The following is a 24,894-nucleotide window of genomic DNA, read 5'->3' as shown; positions in this document are numbered from 1 at the left end:
GAGTGGCTGGTTCAGATCACAGCCTTTACTTTTATAGAATGTGATCTGTTTGGCCACATATCCTTTCAATTAGACAAATTACTTTATTTAAAAGATCTTTTGTGACCAAAGATGTAACTAAAAATAATCTCATTGCAGATTGTAGAATTGTTTAAATAATCAGGGCCCTGCACTTGTTTTCCAAATTGTTTCTTTTCAGATTGTTTGCATCAAAAGTTTGTTCTTCTGGCCAACTCATTCTTAGAGGCATTCTTTGGGTTTGTAAATGACATTACTATCAGGTCACGCAAAAAAGTTTGTTGTTAGGTGGGGATCAGAGAGGACCTAGGAGCATTCCCCCCTCCTTCCAGAATGTGCAAATATATGGTTTGGTTTGGTTTGATTTGGTTTGATTTTAATTTGAATTGCACCTTGAGGCAAGGTTAAAGTGAGTTCCAGAGATATCTTGGGAAGAATGAAGGAAGTAAGGAACTAATCACAAGTTTTGGACTCCGACCTCATGCGCGCGCGCACACACACACACACACACACACACATACACACACACACAGATATTCTTCCTCCTCCACCACCCCCCTCATGTGTGTGTCTGCCTCTGTGTGTAACACTTTGTTAAAACATGCCATTGGGTATATTATTATAGGTTTATTCAGTGCTTTTTTTCTTTAAAAAAAAAAAAAGTGCCAGAACTCACACACGTCATACAACCCGTCTTGCCTGCCCTATAAGGTTCCATCCAAAAAAGGTGCCGGAACTCCGTTCTGGGCATTCTATGAGAAAAAAAGCCCTGGGTTTATTTCACACATGCATTGCAGCTTTCTTTAGAAAATTAAATGGGTAGGAAGCAATTGTATCAATTGTTTTTCTATTTCACAAACTAACTTCAGAGAGACACCTATCTTTTTCTCTGGCAGAGTTACATTGACATTTGCCCAGTAGAATATATTCCATGTGTTCCTATTCAAAATAATCTGAAGATTATATCACTGTAGCTGTATTTGTCTATGCGCTGTGCAGTAAATGAAATGAAATCAAATCCATATATAAAACATATAATTTCAAAGCCACTGATGTGGGGTATATTTTGGCTGTTACACAGTGTGGGCTTTACTCTAGCATTTGTTTTTTATAATAGAAATGTCCGCTGCCTATGTAGTCTTCAGAAGCTTAGGTGATCTGATTGAAATGCTTTGATAGATGAAATGTATAGGTTAAAGGTGGTGATAGGGCATTCCATCTCTTTAGATATATAGTCATTTTCCATTAGGTCCAGCTCTCATAATTGTTGATAAATTATGAGAATTCTTCTACTGAGTATCTGATAGGTATAACAAAGAACCAAATTGCTGGGATTTCCTTAAGGGCAAAGGAATGATGCATTAGACAAGAAAAGGATTGTAATCAGTGGGATTAAGAAGTAGTCATGAAGGAAACCAAAGAGGAACAGTCTGCAAAACACCACTAACCTTTTTTTCAATTTCCGTTGGCACTTCTTACACAACAGAATCGAACATATTTTATTACAGATCTAAAACTTAGAAGATTTTACCTTGTAGCCACTTGTTGTTTGGTTTTAAATGCCCTATCTTTTCCCGTTCATCATCAATCCTGTTGACATGGGGAATAGGGGACCAGAGATCAGCCTACAGAACTCCCACTTTGTAATATTGCAAAACTTGGTTATTGTTGTGCAAGAAAACAAAACAAAAGCAAAGCAAAGCAAAAAAAAGAGCTTCTTATACATCACTTATTCTTTATGATTCAAACTGTTTTTTTTTCTTTTTGCAAACTACAAGGAATCTGAGTATTGTGTGGGTGGTTGCTACCTACTGCCAAAAGCTCTTGTTAAATACAATTGTATTTTTTAACTGACAATCAATGGTTCTGTGTGTACTTGCTGTGTAAACATGCAATGCTCTATTTTCAAGTACGTGTGACTGTCCTATGTTGTTTAATGGTTATAGGATTTGGAGGCAATGAACCTTCACCTTTTTCTTCAAGGAATCTACTGAGCAAGAAAAGGGTTTGCTTTTTAGCTATGCTAAGCATGCTAATAAATGTGATTTATTTTTGGAGTGCTTTACAATATTTTTTCTTCCATCACTAGTTCTTATGCATACCTATTGCATACATAATGTGATTGATTCTGACTCATTTTGATGCAACACACAGCAGGACTTTTGCCACATAAGTGAACCTGGTCCTCATTTGCAATCTGCAAATACAATAAAAAGCCACCCAGTAAGCCGCCCCCTTATGATGTATCACTTTCAGCTTTACAACATTGGAATAAAATTTACATCATAAGTTATCAGTTTTTTGCAACTGTGACTTCTTTCCAACCTATTATGACTTCCAGTCATATGTGATGGTCCACTAAAAAACTGATACAGCAGTTATCCTGTGGGAGTGACACTGAATCTAATGGGCCTAGATTTACTTACTTAATTATTCCACTTTGCATGCTGCCTTTTCCTAGACCTTGATTAAAAATGCACTGTAAAATAAAAATAAGAATTGCAAATAATAAAGACACGGTCACGCTTGCCAACAATGCATGCACCTCTGGTGCCTTATAAATTTGTAAGGGTGTGGTGTGCATTTATCATTAGGATGCAATGACATTTTCTCAATTGTCAGTTGTTTCCTTCATTGTATTGCTGTCTAAAGCTTCAAATTATATCATTTGGAAGTTCTACCTATGGTGAAACTCATTTCTGAGTAGATGTTTATTCCATTTCTTACTGGGTGACCAAATTGATTGATTAATCTAAATCTTTTGCTTTGGCATTACGTTTTTAATGTAATTAAAATGTTTAATATAATTTTTTGAAAATGCAATTTGGAACATTGGTGTTTTGAGGTGTTTTGAGAGGGTGGCTATCCAAAGCAGCAAATGAATTAACTAATTCTTCTCCTTCATAGTTGCATCAGAATAGGTCTTTTTTTATATATTCTGTCCGTGTCTTTCACAAAGTTTGCTTGAACTATTCACAATTTTGTGTTTTTTACTGTGATTTATTTACAATAAAAAACTGTAAATTTATTTATTTATTTATTTATTTATTTATTTATGTTATTGCATAAACAATGCTACTTTAAAGTTAAGAAACTCAATCACCCACAACTGATATAGACTGTCTGCAATGTTTTTTTCCAGCCTAATGTCAGTAGAACATATTGATCATGATGATTTTAATTAGTGTTGGAAACTGGACAGAAGAAAGAATTCAGCACATGAAACTAAGTGAACAATAGTCAGAATAGTTAATAACATTTCTATTGTATATCAGATGAAGGAAGGCTTTCAAATGAAGTTCTCAGTAAGGATTGAAAAATACCCAGTTTTGCACACTAGATTTGGAGAAAAAAAATGAATATCTCATTGTAGCTGAAGGCAAACTTCTACTTGCTGGTTGTATGTTTTAAATGAAGTTTCTTAGTAATGAACAATCTTCTGTTTCCTAACTTAACAATTAATTTACATTTGTCTTCACTAATTGACATGACCTAATTAACCTTACTGGGTTTCTGATTATTTATTACCTTTAATTGTCCTACTTTCTACATAGTGTACAAAACTATATATTTTTATAGCACATCCTTAATTTTTGTATATACTAAGCTAAAATTGTTTTGGAAATTAAGCTGAGAATCGTACAGATTTTTTTTGGATAGATATTCAAGTGTACCCAAGAGCAAACACATCTGAAAGTAATTATGTTCATGAATATACTTGTATAACATGCATCTTTAGTGCATTTTTATTTGTAACTACAATTGTCCCTGATGCCATAAGAAGATAATAATAAGGAGGATAAGAATAATGTAATTTAACTTCTAAAAAAATTGGCATTTCATAGATAGAAACAGTAATTCTAGTTCTACAAAATGCAAAACAATAAGTATACATTTCTGTTCTGCAAATTCTCTCCTTTATTTATGTAAATATCTTATTACTTGTGACCTGTTTAATGTACAGTATGTTTCAAGGAGTGACCAGTTGTATGTTTGTGATGTATAATTTTTTTTTTAAAAAAACCTACATACATAAAATTTTGTTGATCCCATTATAGAAATCACCTTTTGATTAGCACCTTTTGAAAATTATTCTATAATCCTTTGTTTATTTAAAATAAAAGAATCTTAATTTAGGGCTGCCACTCTGGAAGGAAAAAATGACTTATTCATTAATGAATCAATTTAGATCAATGTACTGAGGAAAAGAGGCTCCTCAGTTCCTAAACTCTATTAATTTCTATGCCTTTAATGAAGCCTGCATGCTTCACATCAGATGTCATCTTACAAAAGTTGTCTTCTTCTAAGACAGCATGTACCATCCAGATTTTAATTTTTCAATAAACTGTTGTAGCCTTACTTTTATTTATCTGTGTCAGCCATTCAATTCTGTACTTTAGAAGTCAACATAGTACAAGCAAGTATCATTCAGTGCTTCAAATGCCTACAACACTGTAAACACTTTTTGTCTACAATTTGCTTTTACAGTCCTCCACAAGCAGCCCAGAGAAGTGTGCCTTTGTTTGCTTGAGCTTGGAAGGATTGCAGCCAGGTAGGTGAACTTATTTAAAGAATGAGCTAGAATGTCATCCTTGGCAGCAGCAGAAATGGAGAAAATTAGTGGTTCAGTGCACTGTCAAACTAACATTTATACTAGTCTGGGTCAAGGCAAAGGTCCAACTATTACTACACATGGAACATATTGGAGGCAGTTGTTCAAACAAAACAGTCAAGGTTTATTGAAAAAAAGTGATAGAGCTTGTATGTCATCTTCAAAATGCGGGGGGGGGGGAACCACCCTGAAAACAAATCCATAATAGAGGACTGATTTCTCAATTACATAGATTATTTGGTGTGTTCAAGTCAGAGTATTTGTTTCAATAATTGGGATTTATTTATTTATGAGACTTATATACCGCTTTAAGTGCGAGCACTCTCTAAACGGTGTACACCAGTAAGCAATGTATATATATATATATATTTACATTGCCCCCAACAATCTGGATCTTTTTGCCTTGGATCATTATTGTAAACAGTAATATGATCATATATCTTTGCATCATCATCATCCTCTTTCTCATATGAATTGTGTTTTGTTTTCAGTCTACCCCAGCACAAGTAAAATAATGAGTTGAGATGAATTTTGACTTCTTTTGTGTTGAGGTAGTTAGCCTCAGATTAAAAAGAAATTTTGTTACAGTGGTAGCAGCAAAAATGTGGGAAATAGGAGTGGAAGCAGTGGGAATGGAAAGTAAGATATAAATAAACCCAACTTGATTTGTTAATGTTTCCAAAGTTTGAAAGAACACAGAGCAAAAATTTCAAATGTTGGACCATGGATGGCTATGTTATTCCAGAGTGGATAGGGAAGTAATAAGAGTTCACACCATTATCTCAACAAATGACCAACCTTTGATATAAGAGTTTGTAGGCTTGCCAGCTCCCATGGGAGGCTGAAGTCTGGAAGTGCCATCAATATGCTGAGGGGGAAAGGGCCCACCCCCATTGCTTTTAATACTTCAAGTGAAAATATGTGACAGCAACAACAGCAGATAATAACCAACAATAAAAATGCAATCAGACCAAAAGATAATGCTGTGAGGAAGCCAAAACCTATGTTTGCCAAGATAAATCATGAATGATGGTCTACACACCCAGGGCTAATCTCAGTCTAAATATATAAAGTTCAGTAAAATGTAGATATGGTAAGATGGCTATATAAAAATGATTTCTTTTTACATTTAAAAACTGCTATATTAAAGCTGCCAGGCCTGACTGAGAAAGTCAAGTGTGGGCAAACACTGTCTTTCTGTTTGTGGCCATCATCTCCATGATGAAATAAAGTTGTGTTCCCTACCCTTTTCACTAAAGGTATTTTATGTAATATTTCTCTCATACAGAGAGCATGGAATTCCAAACAGAATGGAGGCATCCCATTCCACCCTCTTATAGAATGGGATACTTCCACCATATGGCATTTGCAAGGAACTCAAAAGGGAGGAAAAAGAATCCAAAGATGTCTCTTAGATCCATAGAGGGTAGTACTCTATTAGTTCTCAAAAGAAGGATCTGAAGTGAGAAACTCCCCCTACTCACACACTTTCCTTCCAAGTCCATTAGGCTTGCAAGATCCAGAATTTATAGTTAATTACTACTGAATTGGACTTGATTCCTGGTGATGTATGGACACATGCCTTGTGTCTTGACATTTATCTGACAATCTAGAACTCTTCCAGAGAAATATCCCTCATCCTGCCTATCAATTTTATTCTATACTCTCCCATCTTGGCAAATATAATAATTGTTTGTAATCCGTCATCTGTTTGTATCACATGATCAAAATATGTGAGTTTCTACTTGCTTCAATCAGGCAGTAAATCTTAATTTCTTTGAGGACTGATTGATTAGTTCTTAAGAGTGCATAATACTGCCTCCAAATCTAATTAGAAGGAATTTGTATGCATTCTCCCATTGAAAAATCTATATCTTTAACTATTCTGATCTTTGCTATCACTGAAAGTTAAGTTAATCTCTCTTGGGCAGACCCATAGGGTCAATCTTGTCCATTTATCCTTTCCACTGAAGGTTACTATATAAAGGAGTGTATACTTTGCTTTACTTTCAAGTGAATAAGGTTTCTAAACCCACCATATTAAAAAAAATAATAAATTACAAGAAGAAAGAATTGATTAAGCAGAGTTGAATAAATAAAATTTTCCCTATCAGCTTAATCTTTATTTATTGTATATCAAGATATAAGCATATATAGATATAGTACCATTTAATATAAGGGACTGAAACAAAATAAAGGTAACAGCTAAGCTGGAGGAAAACACTCTTAAGCCATTAAATAGGATATATTGTATTATAAGATGTTGAAGAACACAGAAGCTATATCTGATGAGTAAGTGAATAGAAAGGGTCCAGGGAGAACAGAATAATTTACAGCCTCTCAATATCTGTGTGTCCATACTAGATGCATTATTAAAAATCTGGGATATGAAATTAGAAAAAGAAAATCCAATGAGTTAAATTTGACTTGGTTCTGCACTGCATAACAAACAGCACTGAATTCTCTACAAATTAGAAAAAAAAATATTTCCACGGTCTCACTGTCTTTTCCAATAGGTCACTGTCATCTTTCCTGCTCCTGCATAATGGCTAGCAATTCTGAGCCTCAATATTTCTGGAAAATCTGAAAGGAGAAAATCTTCTTAAGGCTATGAATTGCTCCTTAATCCCAGAAAGAATAGGAGCATGCCCAATTGCTTTGTATAATGAAACAAGCCAAGTTATGCAATAAATGCTGCAATGTATTAAGTTGTGCCTTTTGACCAAGGGTACTTCCAGATGCCCAGTCATTAAAACCACAGATATGTCTTATTTCAATTTACTTGAATTATTCAAAGTGTTCTGACCATTTCAAATAATCTGGAAACTGGAATAATCAGTAGTGACATTTGTTGGTGCAAACTGCTTTTTTCTATTGATCAGCTAGTCAAGCTGGTATTCACTTGACTTTATGTCATGATCACATGCAACCAATGAGAGCATTGTGGGGTCATAGGGAAAGGGCTCATCTCTAATGATAGAGTGATACAATTGTCTGGAAGGACCTCTGTGAAGAATGACAATTCAGAAGCTCTATGTCAGTAAATTCAGGGCTGTAGAAATAAAATACAATGCTGTACAAAATTAAATGGTAATGTTGATATAGCATGTAAGATTATGTTAACACCAATACAGTAGTTGCTTTTCCTCAAGTCTACCCTCATAACTAACACAGGTCTCAGGATTTATTTTAAGCAAGAATTTCTAATGTGATTATTAGAAGTTTGGTTTTTCACAGTTTTCAGCAACTGATGAAAATATGATGGAACTGATTTATAAATCCAGGGTTCAATCTATCCTTTTAAAAGGTTTGGTGTAGAGCCTTCTGGATTGATAAAGCTGGAGAAAGAGATTGAACAAGAAGAGACGCTTTCAACTCCTCTTCCTTCTCCTTCCCCTTCCCCAACAAAGTCACCTGGCAAAAAGAGCACAGGAAAAATCCTGGACGATGCAGTAAGTTTGTTTTCTTATATCTCTTAGAGCCTTATTTTGTTATACCTTTTTGAACCTTATTTGTTACTGACTCCATACTAATGGAATAGAATGGAATGGAGGCATTGCCCAATTCCAAACTATCTCAGCGACGTACAAGAAAACCAAACAAAATACAAAACACAATACATTAAAATTATAAAAGAAAGGGAATAAGGAATAAGAGGAAGAATATAGACATATTTTCTCACAGGTTGTTAAAGGCTGATTTCTACCAATGATCATAACAATAAGATTCGAAAACTTGCTCATTCAAGGTATGTGTGTGTGTGTGTGTGTGTACATACACACAAACACATACAGATTCACTTTTCAAATAAGCTGAAATATAGATATTGGAGATGAGAGAAATAGTAATAGCATTCTAGCGACTCTATTCATCTCAGATTCTCTTCATGTGTTTTAAAACGCAAAAAAAGAGAGCAAGGGATCTACTATCAGTAGATAATGCAAGTAGATAAATAGGTACCATTTTGGTGGGAAGGCAACAGTGTTCTGTGTGCCTCAGGATATAGTCATGTTGTCCACATGAAAATGGAAATGTATTCAGACAACATTGGCTCTCTCAGCTAAGAAACAAAGATGAACACAACTGAGCAGGGAATTTTTTTCCTTTTAAGATTTTGTTCATTATTTAATATTATTAACTAGTTGACATTGAATCAGGCCTTTATACCACTGGACTATCTAGCCCAATATTATTCTGTTGCTGTCAATATGAGTTTGCATGGTATTTTACAGAGAATGAAGCAGGTGGTTCTGTGGAAAACTTAAAAAAGAGAGGCAGCAGAAAAAGAAAGAAAGAAATGAAGTAACTTTGTTAACAAGAACAATAAAGTAATTCCCCCAGCTAGTGGCATTCAAATGTGATGGACTTCATTGCTTATATGGGCTGGAGACATGAAGGCGTCCAATATGAGGCCAATATAACTAGTTAGCATCTCAAGAAATGTGCTTCAATGTTCTTTTAAGGAGGCATTGAATAGGATTTTAAAGGATATGATGTCTAATAGGTTGGTGTTCAGGTGTTCAATTTAGAACATTTAAATAACAAGGAATACTCTTTTGGGATGCTGAAGAGCTTTGAAAAATGGAAGGTGGAGAAGTAGAGGCAATTTATGTGGAGAAAGGAAGAAAGTCTGAGATCATGCAGAGTTTTGAATAAGAATGACTAAGAGCTTATGATAGATCCATATTTTGAATTTACCTGGCAGTGGTTTCAGGGTCTTAAGGTTTCCTCTTTTTCTTTTCATCTCTCTAAGTCAGACTTGAAACCTAGGACTTTCTTCTTCATGCAGCTAATCTAGGTACTTATCCTAACAGAATATTACTTGCTTTTCAGTTCAAGGTCAGTGTTCTCTTATACAAGCAGCACATAATAAGCCATGTTCTAGAGAACGAACAGTTAAATGGGAAAGTAAGAATGACACTTTTAAAAGAAGCTGTTTCTATGGCAACTCCTATATCGCAGGGTAGGTGTGTAGCTACTCACCTGGGAATTAACTAAGCACTCCTTGAAAGCCCCTGTGCCACTTAAGAGCTATAATGAACAGATGGAATTTGGTGTATAATTTGTTGAAATGCAAACTTTCTTAGGGTCAGCACTTTTCCCCCTTCCTGTGTCTTTAACTTTTCAAGCTCTCTCACTATGGCTGTCAGAGAAGAATAGAGGCGAAGTTTGTGCGTAGCAATGAAAAGCCATTATTCTTGTAGGAGGGGGAAAAAGAAATGAGGGGAAAAAAAGAATATAAGGTAGCCTTTCCCAACTTACTGCCTGCTAAGAATTTGCACTGTACGTCCCATCGGTCCCGCTAGCATGGTCGTGCAGTCTCCAGGAGATAAAAATGAAACACATCCTACCTAAAGAGTAACAGGTAGAAAGGTAGAGTTAATGTAAGTGATGATTCTTTTTGTCTCTATCATTCGTAGAACAGCAACTGAAGAAAACAAACATAAAGTTACCTAGACGTTTTTCTGATATGCAGAAGTCCCTATTCCACATAAGTAGAATGCAAGTAGTCCTTGATTTTCAACTATTTGTTTAGTGACCATTTGAGTTACAAACAGCACTGAAAAAAGTGACCGATGACCATTTTTCACCTTTCCACTCGTTGCAGTGTTCCCATGGTTCAGGTGATCAAAATTTGGACACTTGGCAATTGGCATGCATATATGACGACTGCGGTATTGTGGGGTCATGTGATCTTCTTTTGCGACTCTGTCAAGCAAAGTCAATAGGGAAGCCAGATTCGCTTAACAACTTTGTCACTCACTTAACAACTGCAACAGTTCACTTAACAATTGTGGCAAGAAACGTTGTAAAATGGGGCAAAACTATCTTGCTTAGCAATATAGATTTTAGGCTCGATTGGGGTTGTAAGTCAAGGACTACTTTTACATATATAACTTCAACTGATCTGCTTCCCAGATCCAGGCACTTTCACCAGGGTCACTACTGTATTATTTTATGCTGCTTATGTGGATTTTAAGTTTTGGAGTGTGAGGTTAGATGTGCAGTCTGATTAGCCATTTACTTAGCCCTGCAATCTGACTGAATAGAGTGGAGCTTATGTGATGTCTCAGGACATTCTCACACATCTGTCCCAAACACATCGTTAATCTGGGCCAAAGCATTGAACTACTATTTATATCACTCCTAAGTGCCTGTTTTGAAAATATTCCCAAGTGATCTTTTCTTCTCTTCCGTTTACTATTTTTCGGAGAATGGCACTACAAGCTTCTTGAAAACCTCCTGGTTTTTTACAGTGTAGTTTTAATACATATATCAATGTATATGTATATGTGTGTGTGTGGGTATGTGTGTGTATACACACACACACACACACATATATAATGTGTTATATATTAAGAATAAATCTTATCTACCATATTTTACGGCGTATAAGACGACTTTCTGAACCATGCAAATCTTCTCCGAAGTCGGGGGGGTCGTCTTATACGCTGAGTCGTCTCATACACCAGAAAATACCGTATTCTCCAGCGTATAAGACAACTTTCTAACCATGCAAATCTTCTCCAAAGTCAGGGGTCGTCTTATACGCCAAGTCGTCTTATAAGCCGGAAAATACGGTATGTGTTGTTAATGTGCTAGGAATGCCACTTGTAAAACAGTGACAGAATAAAGGAAAACATTGCCATATTTCATGGAAAGAAGGCCATTTAAAGAAAAAAGAAGACTTTTCTTTATTCTCAGAGCAAATACTCCTAGAAAATGAGGCCTAATGTCAACAGTTTTCTTTTGTAGATGGACTTGTTTGAAAACATCTGTGGACTTCATAATAGAATTTTTTTTCCTGTAGACAGAGATGAGTTTTTGAAAATAAATTGGCACAAGATTAGCTTTAATGTTATGAAAGGGCATCAGATTTTTGTGCCTAACTTCCAGAAAATCCCCAGTTTATACTACAAAATGGCACCTTTGCCACAATATACATTCACATTTTGGAGCCCCCTATATGGAGGAATACAGATGATGAATGTGTTCATCACATTATAAAATTATATAACTGTTTCCTTGCTTGGCTAAAAGAAAATAAAGAAACCAGATGAAATGTACAAGAATCAAGCAATTATGAAGAATCCAACTTGATAAAACCCCACTCCCTCCCTGTGATAGCAGCAAGACTCCAGTTGAGTTAAGTTTAGGGCAAGTTTAGTTAAAGTGAAGTCATTGTTTATACTTGGCACATTTTCTGGCTGGTTAAAATGGAACTAATAAAATATGCAATAGAACATTTGTTTTGGTGACCTGCTTACATGGTTGATTGTATGACTGGCCGCAATTGAGAACAGATCACTGGATTAGCTCACCTTTAGTCTGATCCAATAAAGCTGCTTTTATTCTTATTATCTGAGAAATACATATTTTTTTTTAAAAAAAAAAGAATGTAAGAAAGTTTAAAACACTATCTTTCTTTAATAGATTTTTTTTAGCAACATATTTATCTTGCTCTCCATCTTTCTTTACACATTGTTGAGTTATGAACTAGATTTACAAAGGTCTCTAGAGTATTAAGCTGAAATGGATGAAATGTTGAGGAAATGCTCCTTCATTGCTTTATTTGACATGGGCATAGTGGATCAATTTTCATCATGGAACACTGCTTTATGTAGAAGTTATACATCTATGTGCCTATCAGCAGTAGTACTTGAATGTCAGATAAGAATTTAGTCAACTAAAACTTTTTTTTGCTGTGAAGTTTCTGTTGTTTCAGTTCATTGGAAATTCTAATTATACTAAATATTAGCACAGCTCAACAATGTTTCACCTACTTGTGGTTTTTAAAATGGTAGAACCCAACGTATTGTGAATTTAATGCAATTATATTATATTGGACATCAATGGGAAGAATATGCAATACAAAATACTTAGACAATATGGAAAGCTACCATTGGCAGTTTTTGTTCTGACACAGTTTTCATAGTTACTTAGTTTTTGAAACGCTATTTTTGGATTATGTCCCAAAAAAACTCAGCATCAATGCTTCATTAATTGATGCTTAGATATAAAATTGAGTATAAAATTATGTGAAAAATCATGTCTTCGTACTGTACTTAAATGTCAAAATTGAGTTACTGCACTTTAATACTATAATATTACCACATCCATATACTGCTCTGATTCTCATGGATGCCTAACATGATAATGATGTATATATAACAAAGCTGGGCAAATTCTATTCTTGGAGCCACATGCAGAGGTCGGATATAAAGGCACTTTAAAAGACTTTGCTATGCTTCTCATCATGAGATGACCAACAGGATTACAAAAGAAACATTTGAGTGAAATCATTAGCTGAATGATTTCTTCCTGAAATCAATGGCAGAAAGCCCAGCAGCCTGATGTCTGCTAGCCAGTTGGATCATCTGAGGGTGAAAACACACTATGTTCAGGAGAATCTTGAATTAATTATGAATACATACCTATATATGTGTCTCAGTGTATATAAAGTTGTCATTGTGCTCATACATGCTTTTCCCATGTGTACATAAGTATTCTCCAACCCTTGAGGCTGAACAGCTTACATTTTGGATTTCAATTAGTGGTAGTCCAGTTTTAACCATTTAAACCCGGGGTAGGCAACCTTGGCTCTTTTATCACTCATGGACTTCAACTCCCAGAATTCCTGACCATGGCTGGCTTAGGAATTCTGGGAGTTGAAGTCCATGAGTCATAAAAGAGACAAGTATGCCTACCCCTGATTTAAACTAAGCATATAAAACCAGAGAACAGAACCGCAGGACTTTTAGGACTTTCTCAAAATAATGAGCAGGAAGATCTTTCTCTCCATGTAGCTACTGTGATTTAGGACACTTTGAAATAATTCCAGAGGCAATATTTAATAAACGTCTGTGAACACCTTCTACTGGAAAAACTTAAATTAAAATAACTAATTGCATGTGTTTTTTTTAAATCCACATTCCTGAACAAATGGCCAGATCTCAAGGATACTGTTTATTATAAACATTAATAATATAGAATGTAATGGCACATCATTTTTTGGATTGAGAGGCAGAGATGTAAATAATTTTTCATGTCTTATTAGCAACAAAATTGGGGTAGTTAAAGTTCAGGGTTTCAGAAATCTGAAGGGAAGCTATTGAAAGGATGCAACAAGTTAAGTATTACTCATTTTTGAATGCCACTTGGCCTCTTGATTAGTGTTTCCCAAACTTGACAATTTTAAGGCATGAGGACTTCAAGTCCCAGAATTCCACAGCCAGCAATGCTGGCTGTGGAATTCTGGGAGTTGAAGTCCACATGCCTTAAAATTATCAAGTTTGGGAAACACTGTTCTAGATGAAAATTATGGAAGAAGTCAAGATGTTAAGAAAGTAAGAGGAGATGATGTAATCAGATTATAGAGTAGTAGATGAGACAATTCTAATTCACTTCCCATTTGATAGCCCTCTTAGCTCTTTCCAGAAGGCCAATGGATGCATCAGACTAAAATGACACACAGAGAGAGACTTAATTCTTAACTCGCCTTGTAACAGGAACAAAGCAGAGTAATGGTATATTAACTATCTGTATCCAAAGAAGAGGTCCTGTAACTCAGTGGGCACACCTATTGAAAGTCCTGTTTTGGGAAATGTAGGAATGGGAAGACTATACATTCAGAGGATCTACATTTCAGAAAAGTCTGGAAATTAGTTCCATCTCTGACAGAGACTGGATATAATCTGAGATAATGGAAGAATAATGCAGAATATACATTGAAATTATAACTTTTTTTAGGTCAAACATATTTCTGAAGATCCGCCTTGTAAATGCCCTAGTAAATTTTGTGTGGAGCGCCTTTCACAGGGAAGATACAGAGTTGGAGAGAAGATCCTTTTCATCAGGGTAAGAAAAAAATAGTATTCTTTTTGTGAAGTGAAATATGGTAAGTAAGCAAATGAGTGAGAGAAATGTTTTGTGACCTGTGCTATTATAAAAAGATATTCAGGAGCCTACATTCATGTGCTCTGTCAATGTTGAAGGGGCTGTGAGCAGGATGTCATCTCAGAAGTCTTACTTACTGAATACTTGAATCCCATCAACTAAGATTTGTTCTCATACCCGACCCATTACAAGACCCTCACTTGATACATCCACACCTGAAGCCCTTATAAACAGAAGAACACTGACACTGACATCCCCTAAACTCTCCTGAAGATGTTACCTAGCCTGGTGACAAAACCAAACCACAAGCTTGGAGATTGAACCTTTACCCTCATCCTATATCAGAACTAGAGATATTCGCTACTATTTCAAGATTTGTTCTCTCCATGTAGTTCACTGAATTCCTCTTTATCCCTTTTTCCTCAGTCTTTCCTTCTCTCTCCACCCTTCAATCAGCTCTAGTCTTGGGGGAACCTTCAGGGCCAATCTGTATTATTCATATGAAAAACAGTCTGAAATAAATTCAGATTATATTCTCAATATGATTTTTGTGACTATCAAGATCCACACACTTCTAGCCATATTTGCTTTTAGAACATTGTTTTCTCACCAAAAATCCCAGCATCAGCCAACAGCAAACTGTTTATGTATTGTTGACAAGAAAGTGACATAGACACATATGTGAAATCACCAGGCCCTGAGCTCAATTCAGGGGAATTTATTCATCCATTAATCCCTAATCCATTGCTGCAAGATATTCACTTCTAGATCTCACTATGCTTGTGCGTAAAGCTAAAGATGAATTTGAGCCAATGCCTGATGATCACATGAATACAACCTTATGGTTTTCTTAGCACTAGCTCAAAAATGATTTAACATTACGTTCTTTTTCTTCCCTTCCTGCCTTTTTGAGTTTTCAGTGTACCCTAAAGACTTGTAGTCTTCTAAATCAGGGGTCCACAACTTGTGGGCTGCAGCCCACTACCGGACCGTGGCCTACTGACCACTGGGCTGCGGGACAGGTTGGTCAGTGTGCGCACGTATGTATGAGCACTCACACCCTCTTGCACTAGTACTGCTGCTATACAAATGGGGCATCGCATGGCAAAAATGGGGTGCCACGTGGCAAATCCGGGGTGGTGCTAGCACTCATGCAGCAAAAATGGGGCAGTGGTAGTGACACACGGGTGCTCGCACCGCCCCGTTTGCATTGTGGGTGCTCGTGCCCTGTTTGTGTGCACGTGCACGAGTGTAAAATGCTTCCCCCTCCCTTTCCCTCCAGTCTGTCAACTGAGAAAGGTTGGAGACCTCTTTTCTAAATGTTATCTACCCTGCTTCTGAATGTGGACAAGTTAGTCAGCTTTTTCCTACTATGATGAGTATCTTCCATTTTTCACCTGATGGGAAATAAAAAATACTATTCTTTCCTCTTAGAAACTCTGTGGAAGATTTATTGATTTTTTAATATAATTATTACATTAATTAAATAAATAAGCAAATTAAATTTATTTATTTAATTTATTAATTACTGGAAGTAGCATCCTGTAACAAGATAGAGATAGGTCAAATGTGAGAAATCAAATAATGCAGAGACTGAAACTATGGTAAAGGAAAACATAGAATATAAAGAATGAAAATAAAATGAATAAAGGCAAAACCATATATTTAGGCTCCAGTTTCAAAGTATTTTAGATATGATGTCTATGTCTATATGATGATATCTTCAGTAGTTTTTAAAGAACTCGTGATTTCAGATTCCATTTCCCTTGTTTATTTGTGTTTTTATCTTTGTGTATGAATACATTTTAAGGATATGCATGATACAGGGCTATGTATCTTGTCTGTCTGACAGTCAAAGGAAAAATAATGAATTACTTTTCAAGTTTCATACTTGTGTAGTCTTTCTGGGGTTTCATGATTTTATGTTTAAACATGCCTCAGACTTGTTTTGGTAATAAACATTGTAAGGAATGTAATTCATCTACAGTACTCTAGCAAATCCCAGGCTCAGATGGTAACATTTTCTTTGATTTCAATTTTTATGGATTCGTTTTAGTCTTCTGAAGACTACATGGTCTTAGAACAATTTAGAGCAAAACAAAATGATATAAAAAAATCAAAGTTCAAACTAAAGTACAGGTACTAACAACAAATGGAAACAATGAATTTTATTAATGATAGCAATAATAAAGCATTAAGTTATTAAGAGATACGTTTCGAGATTAGGAAGAGGTCATAGCTCATTCACAGAGCAAATATTATAGAGGCAAAAGATACCATGTTTCATTTCAGGTAGGACAGTAGAAGAAATCCAAAGATTTATTTTCCATAGTCCTTTCAGGCCACATCTTCATATCTGAAAAACAATGAGGATCCTGTCTCCATTTGCTAAAAATCCTGCTGATGAGGAGGTAGTCTACACAACCATATGGATGTCTCTAGTAGGAAGGAGTTTTAATGCACATGTAAAAGCTTCTACATGACTTGGACCTTAGTAATCCAAGATTTCAATTCATGTGAAAGGATCACCTGGTAGAAGCTACTTCTCAATTGCAGATAGTCATCCTGTTTCTAAAAGTTCATGGAGGTCTATGTTGCAAATGAATGTATCAGCTGCTTAATGCTCCCTGAGAGTGAAAACAGGCTATTGGAATGTTAAGATCTATGTAATCCTTAACTCTAAACCTATTTCATTTTCAATGGTAATGGAATTTTCCCATGTATTTTACTGTGAACCCCAAACAATTCTGAATGAAAATCTGTCACTGATGCTTTCCTTAGAAAACTGCTAAGAATCTATCCCTAACATTAGATTTCGGCCATGACTTTTAATAGACCTAACACTAACACTAACCCTAGTTTCATTTTCAATGCCAATGAGATTTTCCCATGTAATTTACTCTGGACCACAAAAAACCCGAACAAAAAGTTTTCATTGACCCTTTCCTTTAAAAAGTGCTAAGAAACTATCCCTAGCATTAGATTTCAGCCATGACTTCAAATAGACCTAACCCTAACCCTAGTTTCATTTTCATTGGCAATGGGATTTTCCCATGTAATTTACTGTGGGCCACAAACAAGTCCAAAATAAAAGCTATCACTGACAATTTCTTCAGATAACCACTAAGAATCGATCCCTATCATAAGATTTCTGCTATGACTTCAAGCAGATCTAACCAGTGGTGGGATTCAGCCGGTTCGCATCACTTCGGCAGAGCTGGTAGCTAATTTTTTGTTCCCCAGGCCAGAATGGACTTCCGGAAGTGGCATCCACACAGAGAACTGGTTGTTCACATATTTGAATCCCACACTGGATCTAACCCTAACAGTAACCATACTTTCATTTTCAATGCCAATCGGATTTTCCTATGTTATTTACTCTGGACCACAAGCAACTCCAAATGAAAAGCTGTCACAGTCGCTTCCCTTAGAAAATGTCTAAGAATCTATCCCTGGCATTAATTTTCAGCCATGACTTCAAGTAGTCCTAAACCTATCTGTAAGCCTACTTAGTTTCATTTTCAATGCCAGTGATACTTTCTTATGTATTTTACTGGGAACCATGAACTCTTCCAAACAAAAATCTGTCATAGTCGTTTCCATTAGAAAACCTTTAAGAAACAATCCCTTGTATTAATTTTCGGCCTTGAGTCCATGTAGATCTTAACCAAAATGGACTCTTTTGTTGTGTGGGTACGAATATTTGACTGTTATTTTAGACTATATATTGTTATCATGAAAAATGTAAATCAATACTACCAGACGGTTGATAGTAATTTGGCACTCTAAAAAGTGGTGAGAGTTTTTTTTTTAAATTTATTTTCAGGAAAGGTGCATCTAGAACCTGGTTTCAATTCACTTCACTATAAATCACAGACTCTTAAACATTGTGCTTCTTTCTTCTTTCAGTTCCAGTCTTATTAGTCTAGAATGCAACTTAATTCAGAACATTTTGACATTCTTGAATGGAAGTTGCAGTAGACAGCTATGTAGCTATCATGAAGGTTACTACCTCAGGATGACAGCATTATTCCTTCTTCTCTATGTTTTGAGGGCTTATGTGCATACTGTTCTTAAAACAAATGTTAACAATTGAGGCCAACAGCTATACTTTTCACTCAATTTCCCAATATTTTATTTTGCTACCCTAAAATAGAAAGAATATTTTTAAAGATGCAGTTCGGTACTTATTTCTAGATAGTAATGCTTGCTTAGGAGCATAGTAATCTAGAAATGTATCCCATAATGGTGGTTAACTGGTTCAAACATAAGGCTGACCACTTTTCCTGTTTCAATTCCTAAAATCACTTTTAGTTTAAAGGAGAGATTAGGAATGATTTTCTGGTCTTTTTTTTAAATTTACCTATTTACTTTATTTACAGATTTGCTATCTTTCTGCCTTTTGCCAAGCAATTATATTACTCAAAGGGGAAAATGGCCTTTCTCTCTTAAGCTATTTGTTTACAGCCAATTGCAGCAGAGCAAATTAGATATGCACATTACTGATTAACATTTTTTTCCAATTAATGTAAGCTACTTTGGGTAGCTATCTGACTGCTAATATATATATCAGCCCAGGTTCGAATCTCAGAAGGGTATGTCCTGGCTGATGAGAGCTAATTAGCTCGAAATAGCTATTCCAGTCTCCTTTAATTCTTTGTTAGCAATCCCCCAAAAAATTTGGATTGCTAACAAATGATGTCGCAGTAGCGACTGCTGCCTGTGGATGGCTTTAGATTGAACTGATACAGGCAAAAGATTCCTTTCTCCCATATTTGGGATGACAGGGTGCATCAAAAAAACAACAACAACCATAAAACAACAACAACCAAACACTCAAGGTAATATATATATGCAGTCAGATAGTTACCCAAAGTTGGTTTTTAGATCTTTCATCCCAGAGAGATTTCCCAGCATAAAATAATAGTGAGCAGACAAAGCAACAACAAATAAACTAGAAAATTTCTTCATGCTTTTTACACCACACACACGTACATCTTGTGTGTGTTCAAACATATACACTAATTGTGTATGGAATTCCTCTTTCTCTCCTGTGTTATAACCAAAAAGTGTTGGATTCTGACCAGCTGCTTTTCATCAATCTTGCTGAGAAAAGTGTTGCAAATTTAGAAGGCAGTTTGGAGTGCAGTGTAGCTGTTCTTGGGCAATTGTTGATCAGGAAAGTTCATGTCCTGACTTGGTGCTTTTATCCATCAGTTATACTTTGATCTTCTCCTGGGCTTTGGCAGCGTACTCTTGCATGCTATTGTCTCTTTGTGCACCTGTGCATTCAGATAGACTATGTGTGCTTTATTAGACTGAGCATTCATCATCTTGTTCATTAAGCTCAATATCCATCATGATCACCAGAAAAGGTTATTTCCTGGGCATGCCTGCAAAGAAATTCCATTGTCTTCAAATGGAGTTTCTCTCAGATTCAGCAAACCTTTCAATTTCTGTGTATCCAAAGTATTCTCCCATCAGGCTGTGATTTGCTTTTCTTAGCAGATGAGAATAGGTTAAGCTTCTAATAAACTTAACAATGACTGAGGTGAAGGGACTTGTTGCTTCTGGCATTCTGAACGCTCAGATCTGGTGCAAATTGACAGGTCTGCATTACTGGAAAGGGATAATATAAATCTGTGTTGAAGGTGTATAATGCTCTGAATTCTTTATGTAGCCACTCTAATCCCTATAATACAGAAACTAGGTACAGTAAATGGATTTCATATATGGGAGTTGCCTACATATTTGTCATCAGCTTTATGAGTTCTGCTTTTGATTCTTTCAAAGTAATCTGGCCTCTCAGAGTTAAATAGTTTGGCTTCCTGAAAATAAAGAGATGGAAACAAGCTTCATCCATTTAATTTCTTTATTCCACTTTGCTACTGAAAATGCTTGATAATGATCAGCCTTGATGTAACTTTTTATAAATTATGGCACTGAATGTGTAACTCTTTGTATATCAGACACATGATTTGTATCTTTAACTAGCAGATTTTTAGAAGGATACAACCTGGGAAAAGATGCCCATGTCTGGGCATAAACACTGGAAATATATTTCTTGTGAATGGAGACATAATTATATTCCTCTATTATATATAATCACAACTATGGATTATCACTTAAAGCATCTTCAAGCTCATATGTAACCTTTTGTATTAATACAATCCATAAATTATTAGATTACTTTCTATTTGGATTAATTCCTATTTAATTAGGATTAAAGTAAAAGATAGGGGTCAAGGAATAAGAGTAGAAACTACTTACATTGAAATTAGCAATAGTAATGGTTAAGTGTGAAGGTTTTTCAAATATAGAAATATTTAATATGGTTTTAAATTCACAATCTTTGAAATTTAAAACAAAATTCAAGCATCGTGGTGTTTCTATGGTTTAATTCAATTTTCCCAACATTCATTAAAATATCTGAAATTTTTATCCAATTTTTGGAGAAAGCTGTGAATTTTAGCAGGTTCTTATAAAAAAATTAAGTAGATAAAATTCTCATTCATGTATTTTCATCCAAGATGGTAGAGAGTTGTTTGCCAGCATGGCATAAGAAAACTCATAGAATTGAACAGTATATGAATACATAGGAACATAAGTTGAAAATTTGAGAAGTAAGCATTCAAAACCTTTTACACAAATAGACACTTAGTTAATTTTATTTTTTCCCCACATTTTAATTTTTAACAATTAAACTTGTTTTCATTCAAATGACATTTGGGGAATTGGATACATTTTTTTTATCAAAGGTAAAGATAATGAAACTTGCATTCCTAGGATGTTTTTAAACTGTATAATTTCATATCTTACCCTGATATATAGCAATATATTTTTATAATTTCAGAGATTTTAAACTCAAAATAAAAGATCTCTTGAAATTCATGTTTGGATAAAAGCAGTACATTGTCCCATAAATCAAGAGGAATGTTTATGTAAACCACATGTTATAGACTATTTTTTTATAAAAGCAATGAAATTCTGGTATAGTCAGGAAAGAAAGATGATATTTCATGTCTCATTTTGTTGGTTGGGCGATATTACATACATCGTAACCTCTTAGTATTTCATTCAACATCAACCAATTTGATATCAACTTCCCCCCAACACACACTTAATCTTGATCAGTCTATTTACTTTACTACATGCTTCCCAGCCAAGAATGTGTTTTAAATTTACAAAGCAAAAGGAGATTCTAAGAATCTCTTCAACAATTAAGACAGTAATCTCATCCAAGTTATTCTGAGCAAAAGGCATTGTTGCCGTTTCTTGTTCAAATGAGGTATTCCTTGTTAAGAATACCATAATCAGCTGCCGTTGTCTACTGGAAACTGGCCGGTGAGGTAATAGTTATCTATGATCTATCATTTGCTCATAACTATGAAACAGTCCTCTTTATATATTAATAAGCAGGCATATTTCAGAAGAAATAGTAAAATTGGTCCACTGTTTTCTCTTTCTGTCCAGTTGAATAACCATTGGATAGTTTTTTCTCTTTGTTATTGCTCACTTTAGGATTTGATTAAACAAATACAAAACAATAAAAATTAGTATGATCGAACAATAAGATTGTACACTTTATTATTTGGAAACTGCCTTCTGGTTTTATAAACAGATCAGAATTAGGTCTGCATCCCAGTCCCTCCAGATAATTGGAGTACCATCATCCAAACCACTATGTCTTATGTATATTTACACGTCCTCCCTGCAAATGATGGGAAAAATATACAAGACACTATCTTTATAGTGAACATTTCTTTTCAATATTATTCTAAAAAGCTTAGTGGAAAATTAGAGCATATTGTTATAGGGAGAAAGTAGCTATGTTTGTTTATGTGTATGTTTATTTTTTTAGCACATGTGTGGATCAGAAAGTGTAAACAGAACATTCATGAAGGAAATGGAATTTCTCTTTTTAAAATGCATTGTTTTAATGGCTCCTTGATTTATAGGATTACCATTAACAGAAATCTTTGACCATTTAAAGAACAAGATATTGCAGACATTTATTCTGAAAGGACTCAATTACATGACCATCCTCTGAAAATACTTCTAAAGACAGGGCATCTCAAAATTACATGCAATCTTTGCAAAGCATTTCAAGGAGAGTTAGTAGTATGCTTCCATATTCCCACCGATAGGGAACATTGCATTAATCTTTATCTTCTAGTAGAGATGCTCAGTGAGACAGTTTTAACCAAGGAAACCAGCTAAAACTAGGTCCTGGATCAAACTTGAACTGAATCACAATGATTAGTTTTGGATACAGAAGATATAAATGTCTCCAGGGGAGCAATGGATATGGTGATCAGGTTTCATGAAAAAAGATTGAGGGAGTTGCATTACAATTAGCATATAAATAAAAAGATGAAGAGACAGTCTCATTTCCATCTTCAAATATTGCAAAAGTTGTTATATAGCTGATCTGTAACAATATATAGAAAGGGAGAAAAAAGTTAATTATATCTTAGAAGGCAAAAACATTTCCAATAGCTCTTTAATGGATTCTCCTCATTTTTTTTCCAGCTAATACCACCTATCAGGATAGTATAGCAGTAAGTTTCGATTAAATAATTCCATTTTACAATCACAAAAAGTGTAAAAAATATTAAGCATTTTAAAGTAAGTACAACAATGAATGTCTTACAGTGTTTTTCAGGGAAAGTTATACAACCAGTTATTTTACTTACAAAATGTAAAACAAAATTTAAAAATGATTCCAGGGATCAATTTCCAGGAAGAATTGCATTTCCAAATGATGAAGCACTTTAAAAAATGCTGATGTTCAGGAAGGTTATTGCATAAGTTTCCTTTTTGGAATATTTTAAAATCTGGACATTAGTATTTAATATTAAATGTATTGTTTTATGTTATATATAAAACTATTATATTTTCAAGGGAAGCTAATTTTGGAAAACGAACTCTTTGCTGGGAATAATTGAGCCTAACCACACACACACCAAATACAGGATAATAGTTTAGCAACAAAATATGTGAATGTGAAGGTTCACATTATATCATGGGTATTACTTTTTAAGATAAACAAAACTGTGATATCATAAATATACTTCAATTTCTACCATATCAGTTTCTTTTAAAATACTTCAAAATTGCCTTTGGAGTGAGGTTTGTATTCTCTCTCAGAATTTTTAGAAAATTATATTTTCCAAAGTAGGGAGGATTTTTGCATTACAATTTTTCTGTGTAAAAAGGAGATTTTCAGTCTACCCCATTCCCTTTCTCCCAGTATTTTTTTAAGATGGGTAAGGTTAAAAGTTTTCACATTAATTTATAATATGATAGTTGTTATTTTTACACTATGACTAAATAAACATAGCATTTTCCTGATAATACTGCAAAGATGTCCCAAAGTGCTTTTTTCACGAGGCAACTGGACTTTCTTATTTTTCTTTGACGACGTTTCGCTTCTCATCCAAGAAGCTTCTTCAACTCTGGCTGGATGGTGGGGAATGGAAGGATTTATACCCATTGCCCACCATCCAGTCAGAGCTGAAGAAGCTTCTTGGATGAGAAAGTTTGTCACTGTCTCTCAGCCCTGGGAATATGAAAACAACAAGCCTGTTTTGAAAAATGTTAGCAAGAAAAATGAATGGGCATGTTCAGACGATTCCTAGGAATAAAGAAAAGGGTGAAGTAATATTTTTTTTAAAAAACCACAACTTTTTTGGGGTGCTTCCTCTTGTGTTTTGTTAATGATATGTCATACTGAAAAAGAAGTCTTTAAACTCATATACATGCATCCTCTCCAAATCATTCTTGTTATGAGTAAGAATTTCTGATAGACCAAGTGGGAATTTGATCTACTGTATTTTCTATATCATGACTGAAACACTAGGGAAAGAAAGACGGACTTTACTGCTTTCCCATTCAAATTTCTTTTCCCTCAGCACGAATGTTGGCCACAGGCCCTTTTGGTGAACACATCATTATTTACCTACTGATGCTATTTGCAATTGGTTGGCGTTGACAATGTAATACCTCTGAAATCCTGGAAGGGAATCCAGTATTTTCCAATTTAAAAAATTAAGAAACATAGATAAAATGATCCAGATTTTATGCGTTATACCTGTTCTCTCACATGACTTTGCTTGAGCTTTTGGACATTTTATTATTTTCATCTCTGTTGTTTATTCCACCCTCAGCATTGCCTGAAATCTCACGGTAGTATCTAATGCTTGAAAATATTGCTGTTTCCTGCAGTGAACGTATATTTCTCTTCTAAGCTAATTGGATACCATGAAAGGAGTGGATGTAATCTAAGCACTTAAATGTGTTTGTTAAATGTGTTTAATTTATAAACTTAAATGCCAATTAATAGGAGGAAACAGAGGAAATGTAAA

General features: G+C 34.9%; 1 protein-coding gene across 5 annotated transcripts in view; it reads left to right on the top strand.

Annotated features, from left to right (window-relative positions):
• Positions 1 to 24,894, top strand: part of GAS2 (growth arrest specific 2) — a 178,443-nt gene that overhangs the window by 127,122 nt on the left and 26,427 nt on the right. For all 5 annotated transcript variants that reach the window (XM_039345568.1, XM_039345564.1, XM_039345565.1 and 2 more), the window contains exons 5-7: positions 4,507 to 4,570; positions 7,938 to 8,082; positions 14,381 to 14,488. In XM_039345568.1, the coding sequence (XP_039201502.1) occupies positions 4,507 to 4,570; positions 7,938 to 8,082; positions 14,381 to 14,488 (317 nt within the window). The remainder of the gene's footprint in view (positions 1 to 4,506; positions 4,571 to 7,937; positions 8,083 to 14,380; positions 14,489 to 24,894) is intronic.

This window comes from Crotalus tigris, unplaced genomic scaffold (genome assembly GCF_016545835.1).
Source record: "Crotalus tigris isolate CLP2741 ecotype Arizona unplaced genomic scaffold, ASM1654583v1 scf7180000017961.1242950, whole genome shotgun sequence".
Lineage (NCBI taxonomy): Eukaryota > Metazoa > Chordata > Lepidosauria > Squamata > Viperidae > Crotalus > Crotalus tigris.
Note: the sequence above shows the minus strand (reverse complement) of the source record. Positions and strands in the feature narration are given on the sequence as shown.